This window comes from Canis aureus, chromosome 18 (assembly GCF_053574225.1).
Source record: "Canis aureus isolate CA01 chromosome 18, VMU_Caureus_v.1.0, whole genome shotgun sequence".
Lineage (NCBI taxonomy): Eukaryota > Metazoa > Chordata > Mammalia > Carnivora > Canidae > Canis > Canis aureus.
Window position 1 is genome coordinate 12,155,655 of NC_135628.1, and position 14,059 is coordinate 12,169,713.

Below are 14,059 nucleotides of genomic sequence, written 5' to 3' on the forward strand. Positions count from 1 at the left end.
AGGGTTTTCTATATATAATATGTTGTTGCCTCTACATATAATATCATGTCATCTGCAAATAGAGACAAATTCACTTCTTTTTACTTTGGATGCTTTTATCTTTTGTTGTTGTTGCTTTACCTTGTAATTGTTCTGACTTGGACTTCTAATACTATGTTGAATAAAAGTCATAAGAGTAGACATCTTTGTCTTATTTTTGATCTTAGAGGAAAAGCTTTCAGTTTTTCAAGAAACCACTCATTTTTTCCTTTTATGTCTTTTTTTTTCTTTTTTTTTTTCTTTTTTTTTTAAGAAACCACTCATTTTTAATGACAAAATACTAGGACAAAATTCAATAAAACAATGGTACCCAGCATCCTCTCATTTGCTGTTGAAAACTGTCTTAAGTGTCACCTTCCTTGCCCTGTCCGCTTTCCAAGAGCTCAACATCTTCCTGTGTCCCTTGCTTGCTCAGAACTTCTAGCCAAGGCTCACTCAGGCCCTTCTCGCTCTCATCTACTTATCCTCAGACCCAGGCTTCTGTCCACCATAGCTTCTGCTAGTTGTCCAGATTCTTCTCAATCTGAAGGCTAAAATTGAGCCTAAAGCATAAGGCTTTTAGCAGTTTCAGCATCTTTCCCCACCTCTCCATCCTGACTCCACTGATAATCATACCTAAAATATGATGCCTGATGCTAACCACTGGGCTTTTACAATATGTCCCATGTTGAAGCCTCCATCTGATACATTTTGATATTAGGGCCCAGCTCCTAATCTCTGGAAGTTTCAGACAATACATTTACTCCTTCAGGTAATAGGACTTGCTCATTTTTTTCCAAGTTCTCTCTTGTCAAATACCTAGCATGCTCATTCTGTTACAGAAATAGGCTCAACCATGCCATGACCACAGTTCTCAGGGTCCAGCTGATGCCTGGTTTCTGATATCTGTGGATGCCTTTTTAGATCTTTAGAGCTTTCTCAGCATTATCCAAGCAAATCTACCATTACTGTGTCCGTTTACCATAGGGTTTTTGTGACCACCTATTTTCAAAGTGCTGTAATCAGCCCCTATCACAGGGAATTTCTTTGTTCCTACCACTCCCCTGTAAGTGTGAGTCCTTGGTCTGTGCTTCGTCTTATTAGACATTAAGTGGGCAAAATCTGTGTAGTCTAAGAAATGACAACTTGACAGTTTTACCTCACTGACTTCCCATTCAAGTCCCATTGGTGACTGAGAACATCTTGGCTCAGTGCCCCCCTTCACACTGATTTATTACCCTAGGAATGCAGTTATAATGGCAGTCCCATTGAGGAGGATTAGATGAGGATTTGAGGATTTTCACCACTTCTTGAATCATTCCACACAAAGCTCATTTCACCAACAAGTAAAATAGTTTCTTTCTCCCTAATTTATGTCAGGTTAAGAAGGAAGGGAACTCAAAGACCCTTTCAGAGGAAAATTAAGAAATGAACAAGGTGGAGTAGAAAGCTTTTTAATGGGTGCCAGAAGCAACCCTTCTGTTTGGGCCTCAAAAATTGTCATTATCCCTGGGTTTAAAATCTGGTAGATATTCACCATGAGCCAACTTGAGAGTTGTGAGGCTCAGTGAAATGCTTTTGTCTTATCAAAAACAAACAAAAAACCAACAACAAAAACCCTGCATGTACATTTTCTTGTAAGTTGCATTTACACTTTTAATCATTACAGAAACAAAAGAAATAATTTAGAATTGAATCAAGCTGAGGTTATATATTTCCAAAATAAAGGTACCTGGATGTCTCAGTTGGTTAAACATTCAGCTCAGGTCCTGATCTCAGGGTCATGATCTCAGGGTCGTGAGATTGAGCCCCACATGGGGCTCCTTGCTCAGCTTAAAGCCTATTTAAGATTCTCTTCCTCTCTCCCTCCCCACGAGCTCGCACACACGCATATGTGTGCATGCACTCTCTCTCTAAAAAAAAAAAAAAGTATTCCCAAAATATAAGAATATTTTTTTCTGTTCGTAATGTCATAATTGGTAAATCTCCCTTTTAAATTGACTATGCTAGCCCAGGTGGTCTCAATGTTTGCAGACCCAAAATCTTACTTTTTATTGCAAATATTTGGTAACACTTTTACCATTCTAAAACAAAATTTATAGATAATATAACCCTCCTATAGTATTATATATATAATTTCTAACTGTAACATAAAAATGAAAGAGAAAGTTACTTATAATAAAATAATATATACTTCAATGTGTAAATACTCAGACATGATCACAAAAGGAGACAAATCAGGCGGTCTGATGCTGTCACCTGTATCTAGTATCCACCTGAATACGACAGCTACAAATATTGTTTACAGATGTGTTATGTTACATTTGGATGCTACAGATGGTGTTGACATTAATAATACACTTTTCTTAGTAAAGTTAGTAAAGTTCTGAGGAAAACAGGATAAAATCTTTCCTCAGTATCCATAGCAGCCACATTTCTGGAAAATTCAGAAAATTAAAACCATACCAAAAATTACTATGTGTTTATGAAAACTGAATAAAACCTGACAATTATTATGAGCATACGTTTCACTTCATAAATGTCTGGAAGAACATTCAAATACACAGCAAGACCTGATAATTATTTACTATGCAGAGTTGTGTGCAAGGCGAGATGTCTAGTCTCTGGCCCCTGCCACAAAATGCCAGTAGTATATTCTTATAATTTTGATATCCAAAAATGGCCTGACAGGAGGCCAGTGATGTCCCCACTCCTGCATGAGATTCATTTTCTTAGGAATTAGAGACAATGAACAGACACATTGAAAATTACCAATTATTTTCTAAATATTGATGAATATATTATATTATGGAATATTGCATCTCTATATTTGGTAATATTTCTTAGAGATCCACAGAAATAAGCCCTTTGTCATAATATGTAATAATGCGGGGAAAATCATAATTGTTGAGCTCAACATATTTAAAATATGGAAGAGATTATAATATAACTTACAAGTTAACAGATATTATGATAGTAAGACACAGATATATAAGGAGAAATTTGATGTAATTTCCATAAATAATTGTTTAGAAATTTTAATATACTATTTATATCCTTCTATACTATCTTTATTATATTTTATTATTTTATTATAAATTTTATGAGTGTAACAAATTTTCTTAAAACTTCTATGGATCTTAAAAATTTTCTTACAAATGCTATGAGTCAAAAGGAAAAGAAAAAACTAAGAACAAATGGGAAAAGAAAACAAATAAGGAAAAAAGAAAATATAACTTTTAAAAAAAGGATAGATAAATTTTAAAACAGGAAAATTTGGAGAACAAGTCTACGTAGCTTGTTACTTCTTTTTCTTCCTCAAAATTAATTTCTATGACTCAGTAATTTTAGTGATCATAAAAACTCACAGGGATATTTCTTATTCATCTAATAAATCTGTGGATCCATAGAGTATAACAAATTATGAAAAAAGTCTTTAAAACCTGAACATTTATTTTGCTGGGAAAAAAATTTTACCTTAATTCATTCTATTCTTCTATTTCTATCATAAATTGCTCTAGGTTTTTTGAAGCATTAGATATGAAACTGGATTACTTTCTTAGAGAGTTTTGAAATTATGAAACTTTGAGGGAAATAGTAAAATATAGGCATGAAGGGAAAAAAACTCACAAGCCTATGTATCAATTTAGTGGCCTAATCTCATAGTCTAATCTCAGTAATTTTTACATATATTTCTCAAAACTTTTTTTTAAGAATATTGTTTTCATTTATTTAAAGACTCATAACTTTAAGGAAATTCTAAAAAGTGTAACTTTCTCTTTCCAAGGTAAATCTAAATTAACTGTGGCCGAGGACATCTAGAGATTTCTGAAAAAGCCAGAAGGGAAAAATGCAATCACTTCCCTAGGAATTCAATGCTTAGGAGCATATTGGTCAGGAATATTCTTTAACCTATAGTTTCACCCTTATTCATATATGTTTAGTAGGCTTTTAGATGATTTTTGTAGTTATTGAGGATGTTGATCCCATGCCATTAAACTTGACTTTTCAAAGGTCAAATCTAGATAACCTTGTTATAGCAGAAGGTCACAAGGACTTCTTTTTCTCTTGATTTCTAGATAAGTGACTTCCCACCAAAGTTATGATAATCTAGAAAAGTTTCTTTCTGTTCTCAGCTTTTTATCTACTGTTCGTCAGGGTGGGAGTTGAATGGACATCTTATCTGGTTAGCCAAGTAGAGTTTGTGTCTTTGGGCTGATTCATTACCAGGATTAACTTACCTAAGGTTAAGTAGAATGAAAAAAGGGCTGTATCTAATCTAAAGCCTAAAGAAGACCATGTTTCAAACTGATGAAACTAAAAAAATAAGCTGCTGAAGCTCAGAGACCATTAGACCCATGGTGCCTGGATGGGCCAAGTAGACCTTTTATATTGGAAATAATCCAGTGTTGTAACTCTAGGTGGACTGAACATCACTAGACTCTCTTCAGGCCTCATTTAGAGATGGTAGGGATTAAATAAAGACTGGAATGAATGCTCTGGCATTTTATTGTCTTCTTGTTTGGCCATATTAAGGCATGGTTTTTAATCAAGTAAGGAAATACACCTTCCTACTTCTCTGTGCCCATTTTTACTCCCAAAATAAAGTAATTCTGAATACTGTAGTTTATAACTAACGGCACAAGAGGCAATTCCATAGGTCACTTATCTTCTGCTTACAATGGCTTCCTCCAAGAACAAAGAGCAACAAATCAAAGCAACTAATTGCTGTTACACTCAAGAAGATTTCATTATAAAATGCAACAGTATTGTTACAGTCACTTGAATTTGCCACCGTGTACAAGTAATAGATCCTAAAAAACTGATAGGGAAGGAAGCAAACAAGGATGACTCCTATAAAAAATAGGTTTTTAAGCTGGGCCCAGAACTCCTGGTGGGATAGAAAGGAGTGGCGTAGCTTCCGCATCATTGACATAATGATGAAGATCTGGAAGACCAAGAGAATCACCGCAATGGCTATGACAGTGGTGACTATCATATAGTTGATGACTTGCACATATGCTCGATCAAGTTCTTTGTGGAATTTAAAACAATGTTGCTCATCATACACCTCGTAAGTTCCATACTGAGAAACAACCACAGGTACCACAATGACAATCACCAGCAGCCACATGCCAGTACTGGCAGCCACAGCATGCAGTTTTCTGTAGAATTCCACTTTGTCTTTGTACTTGAAGAAGATGAGGTACCTAATGACCAGGATCACCATGTAGAATAGGAATGTAAGGTACATGTGGATGTGTAGCATGGCACTCACAAATTTGCAGAAGGGCAACCCAAACATCCAGGTGTGCTTGATGAGATACGTCAAGCGAAAAGGCACTGTCAGCAGAAAAACACTGTGGACCACTACCAGGTTAACAACCACTGTGGTAGTTACAGATCGGGTGTTCATTTTCACCAGCAGGAACAAAATGGAGATGATGCCCACCAGCCCACCAATGAGTACTATGAAGTAGAGCGTGGTTAAATGGGGTGTCAGTATAGGACTGCAGGAAGAAGTGTTGTGGCCAGCCATACTTCAGAAGTCACCTGAAAGAGACGAAATTCCAATAAAACTGAAAAACTTTCAGAACCTTGTTCTTATCTCCTTCTTAGCACTAGCAATGTGATTTTGTCATTTGTTTATATGATATAAATTTTAAGTACCTTAAGAATAAAGACTACGTCATATGCCTATCTGTATACTCGAGACTGAGAACATAGTAAGTCATTGATTCTTAAGCTTTCATAAGTTAGAGGCCTCATTGAGAGGCTCCCAGAGATGTGTGTGTATGTGCGTGCGTGTGGGTCCTCGAAGTGAGCCCCAAGTAGGGCTTGCTGCTCAGCAGGGAGTCTGCTCCTGCTTCTCCCTCTACCTCCCCCCTCATGCTCTCTCTTTCATGTTCACTCTCTCTCAAGTAAATATAAAATCTTTTTTTTAAGTGTGCATGAAACTGGATTGCTGACCATCTATAGCTGATACATAGATAATAGTACTGCAGCAGCCAGTGGGGGAAAAATTATAACATGAAAGGAAAGTTAAGTGAGTGTGTTAAGTACACAAAATATTTTTCTTTGAAGTATGATTTTAATTCTCTAAGTCCTTTCAATTCATCAGCAAATGATTCGAGAATATACATAATTCATTTAGGATACTGGTTAGTTTGGCCAAGAAAAATCGATTAAGTCAAAGAGCAACAATCAATAGGAGTGTATGTAAATTTCTTTATGTCACAGCTATGTTATCTTTTAGCAGTGAGACTTTGGCTAAGTTCTCATGGGTTCCTCTAAAAATGCAGCATATCTACCAATTCTCCCATTCCAATACTCTCAAATGAGTAAAAGAACCACTACCATTTTTTTCTCTGGGGAAATCCTTTTCCCAAATAGTGTTGGTCCCTTTTAACTCATTATCCACATTCTAATTTATTCTCTTTTTTTTTTTTTTTTGTATATTTTTTTTATTGGAGCTCGATTTGCCAACATATAGTATAACACCCAGTGCTCATCCCATCAGGTGCTCCTCTCAGTGCCTGTCACCCAGTCACCCCATCCCCCCACCCATAATTTATTCTTTATTAAATGAAAGATTTAAGAATCTTTTAATTACACTAATCAAGTACTTACATTTTCTTATTTAAACTCCTTCAGTGGCTTCCCATTTCCTTTAAGATTAAAAACATCCTTCTATGTCTAGAATGTTCTGGGTCATGGCAAAATCTGATTCCTTGAGACCAGATTTAAGAAATAATCTAGAGGTCGGGTGCCTGGATGGCTCAGTCAGTTGAACGTCTGACCTTGGCTCAGGCTGTGATCTCAGGGTCCTGGGGTTGAGCCCCACTTCTAGCCCCAAGTGGAACCCTGAGTCAGGCTCCATGTCCAGTGGGGATTCTACTTGTCCTTCTGTCCTTCCCCTCCACTCATGCTCTCTCTTTCTCAAATAAATACAATCTTAAGGGGGAAAAAAAAAGGATCTAGAGGTGAAAATGATAGAATTTAATGAACTGCATATGGGAGAATGAAGGGAAAGTATCTCAGTCACTCCTAGATTTCTAACTTGAACAAATGGTTAAAGATGTTTACTGACAGGACACCTGGGTGGCTCAGTAGTTGACCATTTGCCTTTGGTGCAGGTCATGATCACGGGTCCTGGGATCAAGTTCTGCATTGGGCTCCCCGCAGGGAGCCTGCTTCTCCCTCTGCCTATGTCTCTGCCTCTCTCTCTCTGTGTGTCTCATGAATAAATATATAAAATCTTAAAAAAAAACAAAAAGATGTTTACTGACAACAGGGAGCCTGAGAATCAGATTTGAGGAAGAGCAGTAGTTGAATTATAGTCTTAGTACCTTTGTAACACATTTGCAGTTAGTCTTATTCACTTCATAAATGTCTTTTCATACAATCAAAATTACCCAGCAATAAAAGTGAACCACTGATGAATCACAAAAGCATTAAACTCACATACATGTAAATCATATATTCTCAAAAATTTGTTCCTGAGGTGTGAAAAAACTTTACTTTTTATGCATAAAACACATACATAAGTACATAAATAACACAGAGTATATCTTGGCATTAAAATTTCATAAGGAGGGGATCCCTGGGTGGCTCTGTGGTTTAGCGCCGCCTGCAGCCCCGGGTGTGATTCTGGGGGCCCAAGATCGAGTCCCACGTCCGGCTCCCTGCATAGAGCCTGCTTCTCCCTCTGCCTATGTCTCTGCGTCTCTCTCTCTCTCTCTCTCTCTATCATGAATAAATAAATAAAATATTTTTTAAAATAATAAAATAAAATTTTATAAGGAGAGAAGAGACAATTAGGGAATAAATGGCTAAAAAGGCTCTTTACAAGGGTAATAGTTTTAAAAGTTAAGAAAAGGGGGGGAGTTAAGAAACGCTGTATGAAATAATAGATGCCAGCCACAAAAGGCTACATATCATATAATTTCTTTTTCTAGAAAATTGAAATTAATGAGACAGAAGATCAGTGTAGCCCAGAGCCTATGTTTCAGGGGTATGAGAGAATTTATGGAGGGATGGGATGTTTTATGTCATGTTGGTTACAATTGTAGTTTTTTGTCAAAGCTTATCAAATTGCACACTTAAAATTGGTGAATTTTCTTGCATATGACTCATATCTCAATAAAACTAATTTAAAAAAACAGTAATAATAACCTGACCCCAAAGAAGCTCTGCTTCTGTGAGCATGGAATAGAATTTCCATGTAACCCACTTAAAAGATTGCTTCATGTTATACCTCTTCTGTGTGATGGGTAATCTCTGTATTTGTCCTTTATTTTTTCCTTTGAAAAGTAGTTCTGTCAAGCAAATATGTAATTTATATTGTATATTTGTATCTGAATCAGGGGTGAATGTGCCACCATAAGTTCTATCATTTTCTTCAGCTATTGAACTAGAATCAGGACTGACTTTTGAAAGAAGAAAGTATAATCAGTCACATATCATCTCTCTCAAATCCTCTTTCATTCTTATAAACTGCCATGATCTCTCTGTAACAACCAACCCTGGTTCCCAGACATTCCAAGATATTTTGTAAAGTGTTACAGAATATAGACAGACACCTTCTGCTTAAACTAGCTAACATGGGTTTTGTTGTCAGTAGGTAACAACCCTGACATACCTTGTTATTTCCTATTTCTCCTTCAAGAATCAACTGAGGCATCATTTCCTCCAGGAAGCCTTTCATAATCTCCACTCTCAATTCAGGTTGTAAACCATTCGTCCCTTGACCCATGGAATGCACCATGCTTACTTCAATTATGGCATTTATCCCATAGACCATAATTCTCAGTTGCCCTTCTGTCTTCCAAAAAAGATTAACAAGAATCCTGTCTTCCCTTTATCCACAGAAACTAATGAACTTTTTAAATTAATGTAAATATTGTTATTGAAAGCTAAATACCTATAGTAAAGTGCTCAGCTGTAAGGATATATAGCTCAATGAATTTTAACAGAGTAAACGTAGCCTCACCAAAGGTAATCTCTATCCTGACAACTAACACCATGGAGTAGGTTTGCCAACCTTGAAGTTTATTTGAGTTTAATATCTTTGAGCTTCATTCACTCAACATTATGCTTTCAGATTCATTCATGTGTTTGATTTTAATTAGTTCATTTTTATTGTGGTTTATTATACTGTATGAACAAGCATATCACAATTTATCCATTCTATTGTTTTTTTTAATTTTTATTTATTCATGAGAGACATAGAAAGGCAGAGAAGCAGGCTCCTCGTGCAGAGCCCGATACAGACCTTGATTCCTGGACCCGGGACCACGCCCTGAGCTGAAGGCAGACACTCAACCATTGAACCACCCAGGTGTCCCTTATTCATTCTATTGTTGATGGATAATAATATTATTTCCAGTTATAAGGCCATTATAAATAATGCCATTCTGAGCATTCTTATAAATATCTTTTGTAAAAATAAGTATCCATTCTTTGGGAATTTACCTAAGTATGGATTTGATCGATCATAGGGTACATATATTTCCCTGGTTTCAAAGTCTGTATACCTGGAAATGATACAGATATCTTTCTTTATTCAGTTGATTATTTATTATAATATAAACTGTTTGCCAAAGAGTACAGCTGATCTCTTTAAGACCTGAAAGAGGGATCCCTCGATGGCCCAGCAGTTTGGTGCCTGCCTTGGCCCAGGGCATGATCCTGGGGACCTGGGATCGAGTCCCGCGACGGGCTCCCTGCGTGGAGCCTGCCTCTCTCTCTCTGCCTCTCTCTCTGTGTCTCTGCCTCTCTCTCTCTCTCTCTCTCTCTCTCTGACTCTCTGTGTGTGTGTGTGTGTGTCTCTCATGAATAAATGAATAAAATCTTAAAAAAAAAAAAAAGACCTGAAAGAAAGTAAGGGGTGTAGTTTCTCTTCCATGAAGATGATCCATTAGTAATACAAGGAACCAGAAAATGTCTTTAAACAACATTTACATTTATTTGCTGATCCTGTTTAGATATCTTATCCATATATCTTCATTGTTTTACCTTTTCCTGAAATATTCTATCCTATTCAATCCCCTTTTTGTATCCTTGAGATCTAAACTTTATTTTTTTTTAGAAAGAGAAAGAATACACACATCTTTGTGTATGAGGAGAGAGAGCAGAGGGGCAAAGAGAGAGAGAGAGAATCTTAAGTAGGCTCTACACTCAGCATGGAACCAATGTGGGACTCAGTCTCACGACCCTGAGATCATGACCTGAGCCAAAATCAAGAGTCAGACACTTAACCAACTGAGCCAACCAGGCACCCTGATTATTTTTTAATAATCGCCACAAGTTGTTAATTGAATGGGTGAAATAATGATGAAAAAATGTCTTAACTTTATTAAACATATTCTTGACCGGACCCCATTTGGATCTAGTCTAGTAACTGATGTCAAGACCCCAGAAATAAACTATCTATAGTTTATCCAGAGCACTCTTCTAAGGGAGCAGGACTGTCTCCCTGTTTCTACACAAACTACCTTGCCGGGATCTCTTCCTTATCTATGATTGACTCCTGAAGCTTAACAAGAAGCATGGCCTCAAATTCAGTTTCCCTCTGCCTTCTTTCATTCTCCTACTTAAAATCCTTCTTTGGTTCCTTTTAGTGAAAAGAATGAAGTTTGGCACCTACCATGTCATATGAGCCTTTTACAATCTGACCCCAACTTATATTTCAAGGTATATCTCCTGTTATGACCACCCCCCACCCTGACATTTCCTCACCCTCATTCTATGCCCTGGAGTTACTATTTTCATGCCATTCCTACAATGTTATCTTTAAAACCTCCAGGTTTTTCTTAAAGTGTAAAGTTATGATATTCACTGTGAGACTATAGATGCCTTTGATCAAGTAGAGGAAATTCCCTTTTATTTCTAGTTTATTGATTTTTTTTCATGAAAGGGTGTTGAATATTGTCAAATGCTTTTTCTGTGTCTGTTAAGATTGTCATGTGGTTCTTGTCCTTTTCCCTCGCCATTCTTCAGATTATATAATCTCTATTGCTCTATCTCAGGCATATGCACAGTTTCTCTGGCCTCCTTCCCCAGGGACAGAACAGTTTTAGCCAGTTCTCTTTGACTGAGCCCTCTAAGCTTCAGTCTGCTTATCACATCTACCAGTTAGTTTCCACTGATTGATAGCTGATTTCTCTATTGCTTTTGATAACACCGTAGATCTCTCTGTAGATCCTCTGTAGACCCCAAATGTGCAGCTAGACACTGAGACTGGAGTCTAAATGCTGTGATAAATGATTTTGTGTCTCTTCTTAAAAAATTTCCCCTGGCGTCCTATTGTCTCTTGGAGATGTGTAAACTTCTTTGCATGCTATGCTAGATCCTTCCCGTTGGCTTTTGTAGTTCTAGATCTAGCCTCTATGCCACTAAAGCACCAGGATTTCCCTGTCCTGCCTGAATGATTTCTTCATCATCTGTACTGACCTCAGTCTACGTACTGCAGAGCTCCTCAGCTTACCCTGTGGTTTGGCTGGGGGATATTTCCTTGTGTCTCGACAATTCCCTTCCCAATTCTTTGCCTACAAACTTGCTTAGGTCTCAGTGGTCATTGCCCATGGCCCAAAAACTACCTTAATATTAGAAGTGAGATATTAGAAATGGCTTCTGTAGTTGTTTTATAAAGAATCCATGACAGAGCCAACATCAGAGACCAGCCTACAAAATGAGAGTCCTAAAAAATTGTAGAGCCCTACAAAAAGGTGTCCTCCTGAGTGCGTAGACCTTAGGTCCCAGACCCCTTCTTGTTTAAATAGAAAAGCAACTACAATCAGCATGGGATTTTTCATTTAATTTAATAAACAAATCAGGTCATTGTATTTTGTATAGTATATAGTGAAGATTCTGAGATGAACAAAACACATCCTTGCATTTAAATCTCTTTCTCTCTGATCTCTTTCTGCCTCTCTGTCTTATTTGCAACACCTACTGGGCATTAAAAACTGCCACAAGAATTCAGAAAGGGGAGTAATTGATTTAACACATAGTGGAGAGTGAAAGCATCAGCATGTAGTGGCAATAGAGAAATTCTTGGGCACAGATGTGTAACAGATGCTGGATCTTAAAGGATGCTTTGAAGTTCCAGGTGCAGACAGGAAGAGATACAGTACTCCATGTATAGACAAGAGTTGGAGAAAAAGCATGTTCAGAGAATTACCTGTAGTTTGCTGTGCCTGGAACATTAGGTAAATGAATAAAACACAGATGAATTTCTGTAGATGAGGCTTGCCAAATACATAGCATGTTGCCACTCCTAGGACTTCCTATTTTATCCTGAAAATTATGAAAGATGCAAATTTTAAAATATAAAATGCCATTTAATACTTCAATTCTAAAAGCTTGTTTTTGGTTTTATTGGAGAAAAGATTAGAGGAAGGCAAGACAAAAAGAGCGATACCATTAGCAGGCTATTATGCCGATCAAGTTTAAATATCATAAGGATTGGTGCAAATGGTACCGCTTAGGGGAATTGCCCCAAACTAAACAAAATTGAAGATTGAGGTTGGAGAAGATTTTGTGTGTTTCAAGTATGTCCATTGGCAATGATGACATCTTCATATCAAATCAATTATAAAAGAATAGGAATAATCACTGAATATTTTAAGAGTACAAATGACACATTAAAAAGACATCAAATCCCTCAGGCAAAAAGAACTACGAGACTAGTTAGTTTTCTAAAAGAGAAAAGAGTAACTTTAAATTTTAATACATACTGTCAAATAGAAGAGAATGATGAGAAATTCAATTATAGTTGTTACTGGATAAAAGATATACTGAACCAGCACTATTAGTGAGCTTGTAAGAATGTTCAGAAGGATTCTCACAGATGGAATACAACAACAAAAGACAGATGGTTTAAAAGAAACTCTAAGAAACACCTAGGGCAAATCTAGAAGTTCCAACAGCATCTGGAAACAGTAGAATGGAATGAAATATTCAAATAGATAACTGAAGAACATTCCTCATACGTAGAAGAAGAAGAAGAAGAAGAAGAAGAAGAAGAAGAAGAAGAAGAAGAAGAAGAAGAAGAAGAAGAAGAAGAAGAAAGAAGAAGAAATCTTCATGTTGAAGATTTTACTCAGGATTGAGCCAAATTAATAGAAAAGACATTGGACATATCAAAGATAGAATTTCAAGTCACAAAAGACAAACTACATATCCACTTGGATGTCTAACAAAACGTCTCAAATTTAGTGTATCTAAAGCTGAACTCCTATGCTTTTCCTCCCACCTCCCAAACATACACATATACTGTTCCTCCCAATATCCTCCCAGGCTCATAATAGGAACTCTGTTCTCTAGTTGCTTGAGTGAAAAACCTTAGAATCTTCCTTGATTCCTCTTTTTCTCCCCAAATTCACCTGAACTCCTTAACCAATTCCTATCCCTTCTCCTTCAAAATAATCCACTGGACCAGATTTTTTTTCTGTAAAAGGACATTACTGAGACAATGAGTAAGACATGAATAAAGTCTGTAGATTAAATAATAGAGTTGCACCAATGTTACTTTCCTGATTTTGATCGTGTGTCATTATATTAAAAATGTTATGTTCCTAGAAAATATACACTGTATACCATAAAAGCACCATGTCTTCAGTATACACTCAAATGGATCAAAGAATCATGATCAAAATATATGTGTGTATGTATATGTGCTTATATGTGATATATATATATATTTATCGCATTGTGAAAAGCAAATGCGATAAATATTACAAATGGGGAATCTAGATGAAGGGTATATTGAAGTCCTTTGCTCCATACTTATACTTTTATAAACACTTCTAAGTTAGAGGCACCTAGCTGGCTCATTTGGTGGAGCATGCAACTCTTGATCTTGGGGGTTGTGAGTTCAAGTCCCATGTTGGGTGTACAGATTACTTAAACTCTTAAAAAATTACTTCTAAGTTAAAAGGTTATGAAAAATCAAATCTGAAACATGTCTACTCTTCACCACTTACATTGCTACCACTTTGTTTCAAGTCATATCATCTTTCCTTTTTTTTTTTTTTAT

At 36.5% G+C, this 14,059-nt stretch overlaps 2 protein-coding genes across 12 annotated transcripts in view; one reads left to right on the forward strand and one right to left on the reverse strand.

Moving 5' to 3' along the window:
* THAP5 (THAP domain containing 5) overlaps positions 1-14,059 on the forward strand; it is a 143,848-nt gene that overhangs the window by 25,018 nt on the left and 104,771 nt on the right. The gene's annotated exons all lie outside the window — the stretch shown is intronic.
* GPR141 (G protein-coupled receptor 141) overlaps positions 2,794-14,059 on the reverse strand; it is a 45,183-nt gene continuing 33,917 nt past the window's right edge. For 3 of the 4 annotated variants that reach the window (XM_077856181.1, XM_077856185.1, XM_077856182.1), the window contains one exon: positions 2,794-5,571. In XM_077856181.1, the coding sequence (XP_077712307.1) occupies positions 4,652-5,557 (906 nt within the window). In that variant the 5' untranslated portion in view covers positions 5,558-5,571 and the 3' untranslated portion in view covers positions 2,794-4,651. Of the gene's footprint in view, positions 5,572-12,202; positions 12,319-14,059 lie in introns of all 4 variants that reach the window. The other variant, XM_077856184.1, reaches the window with a different exon arrangement.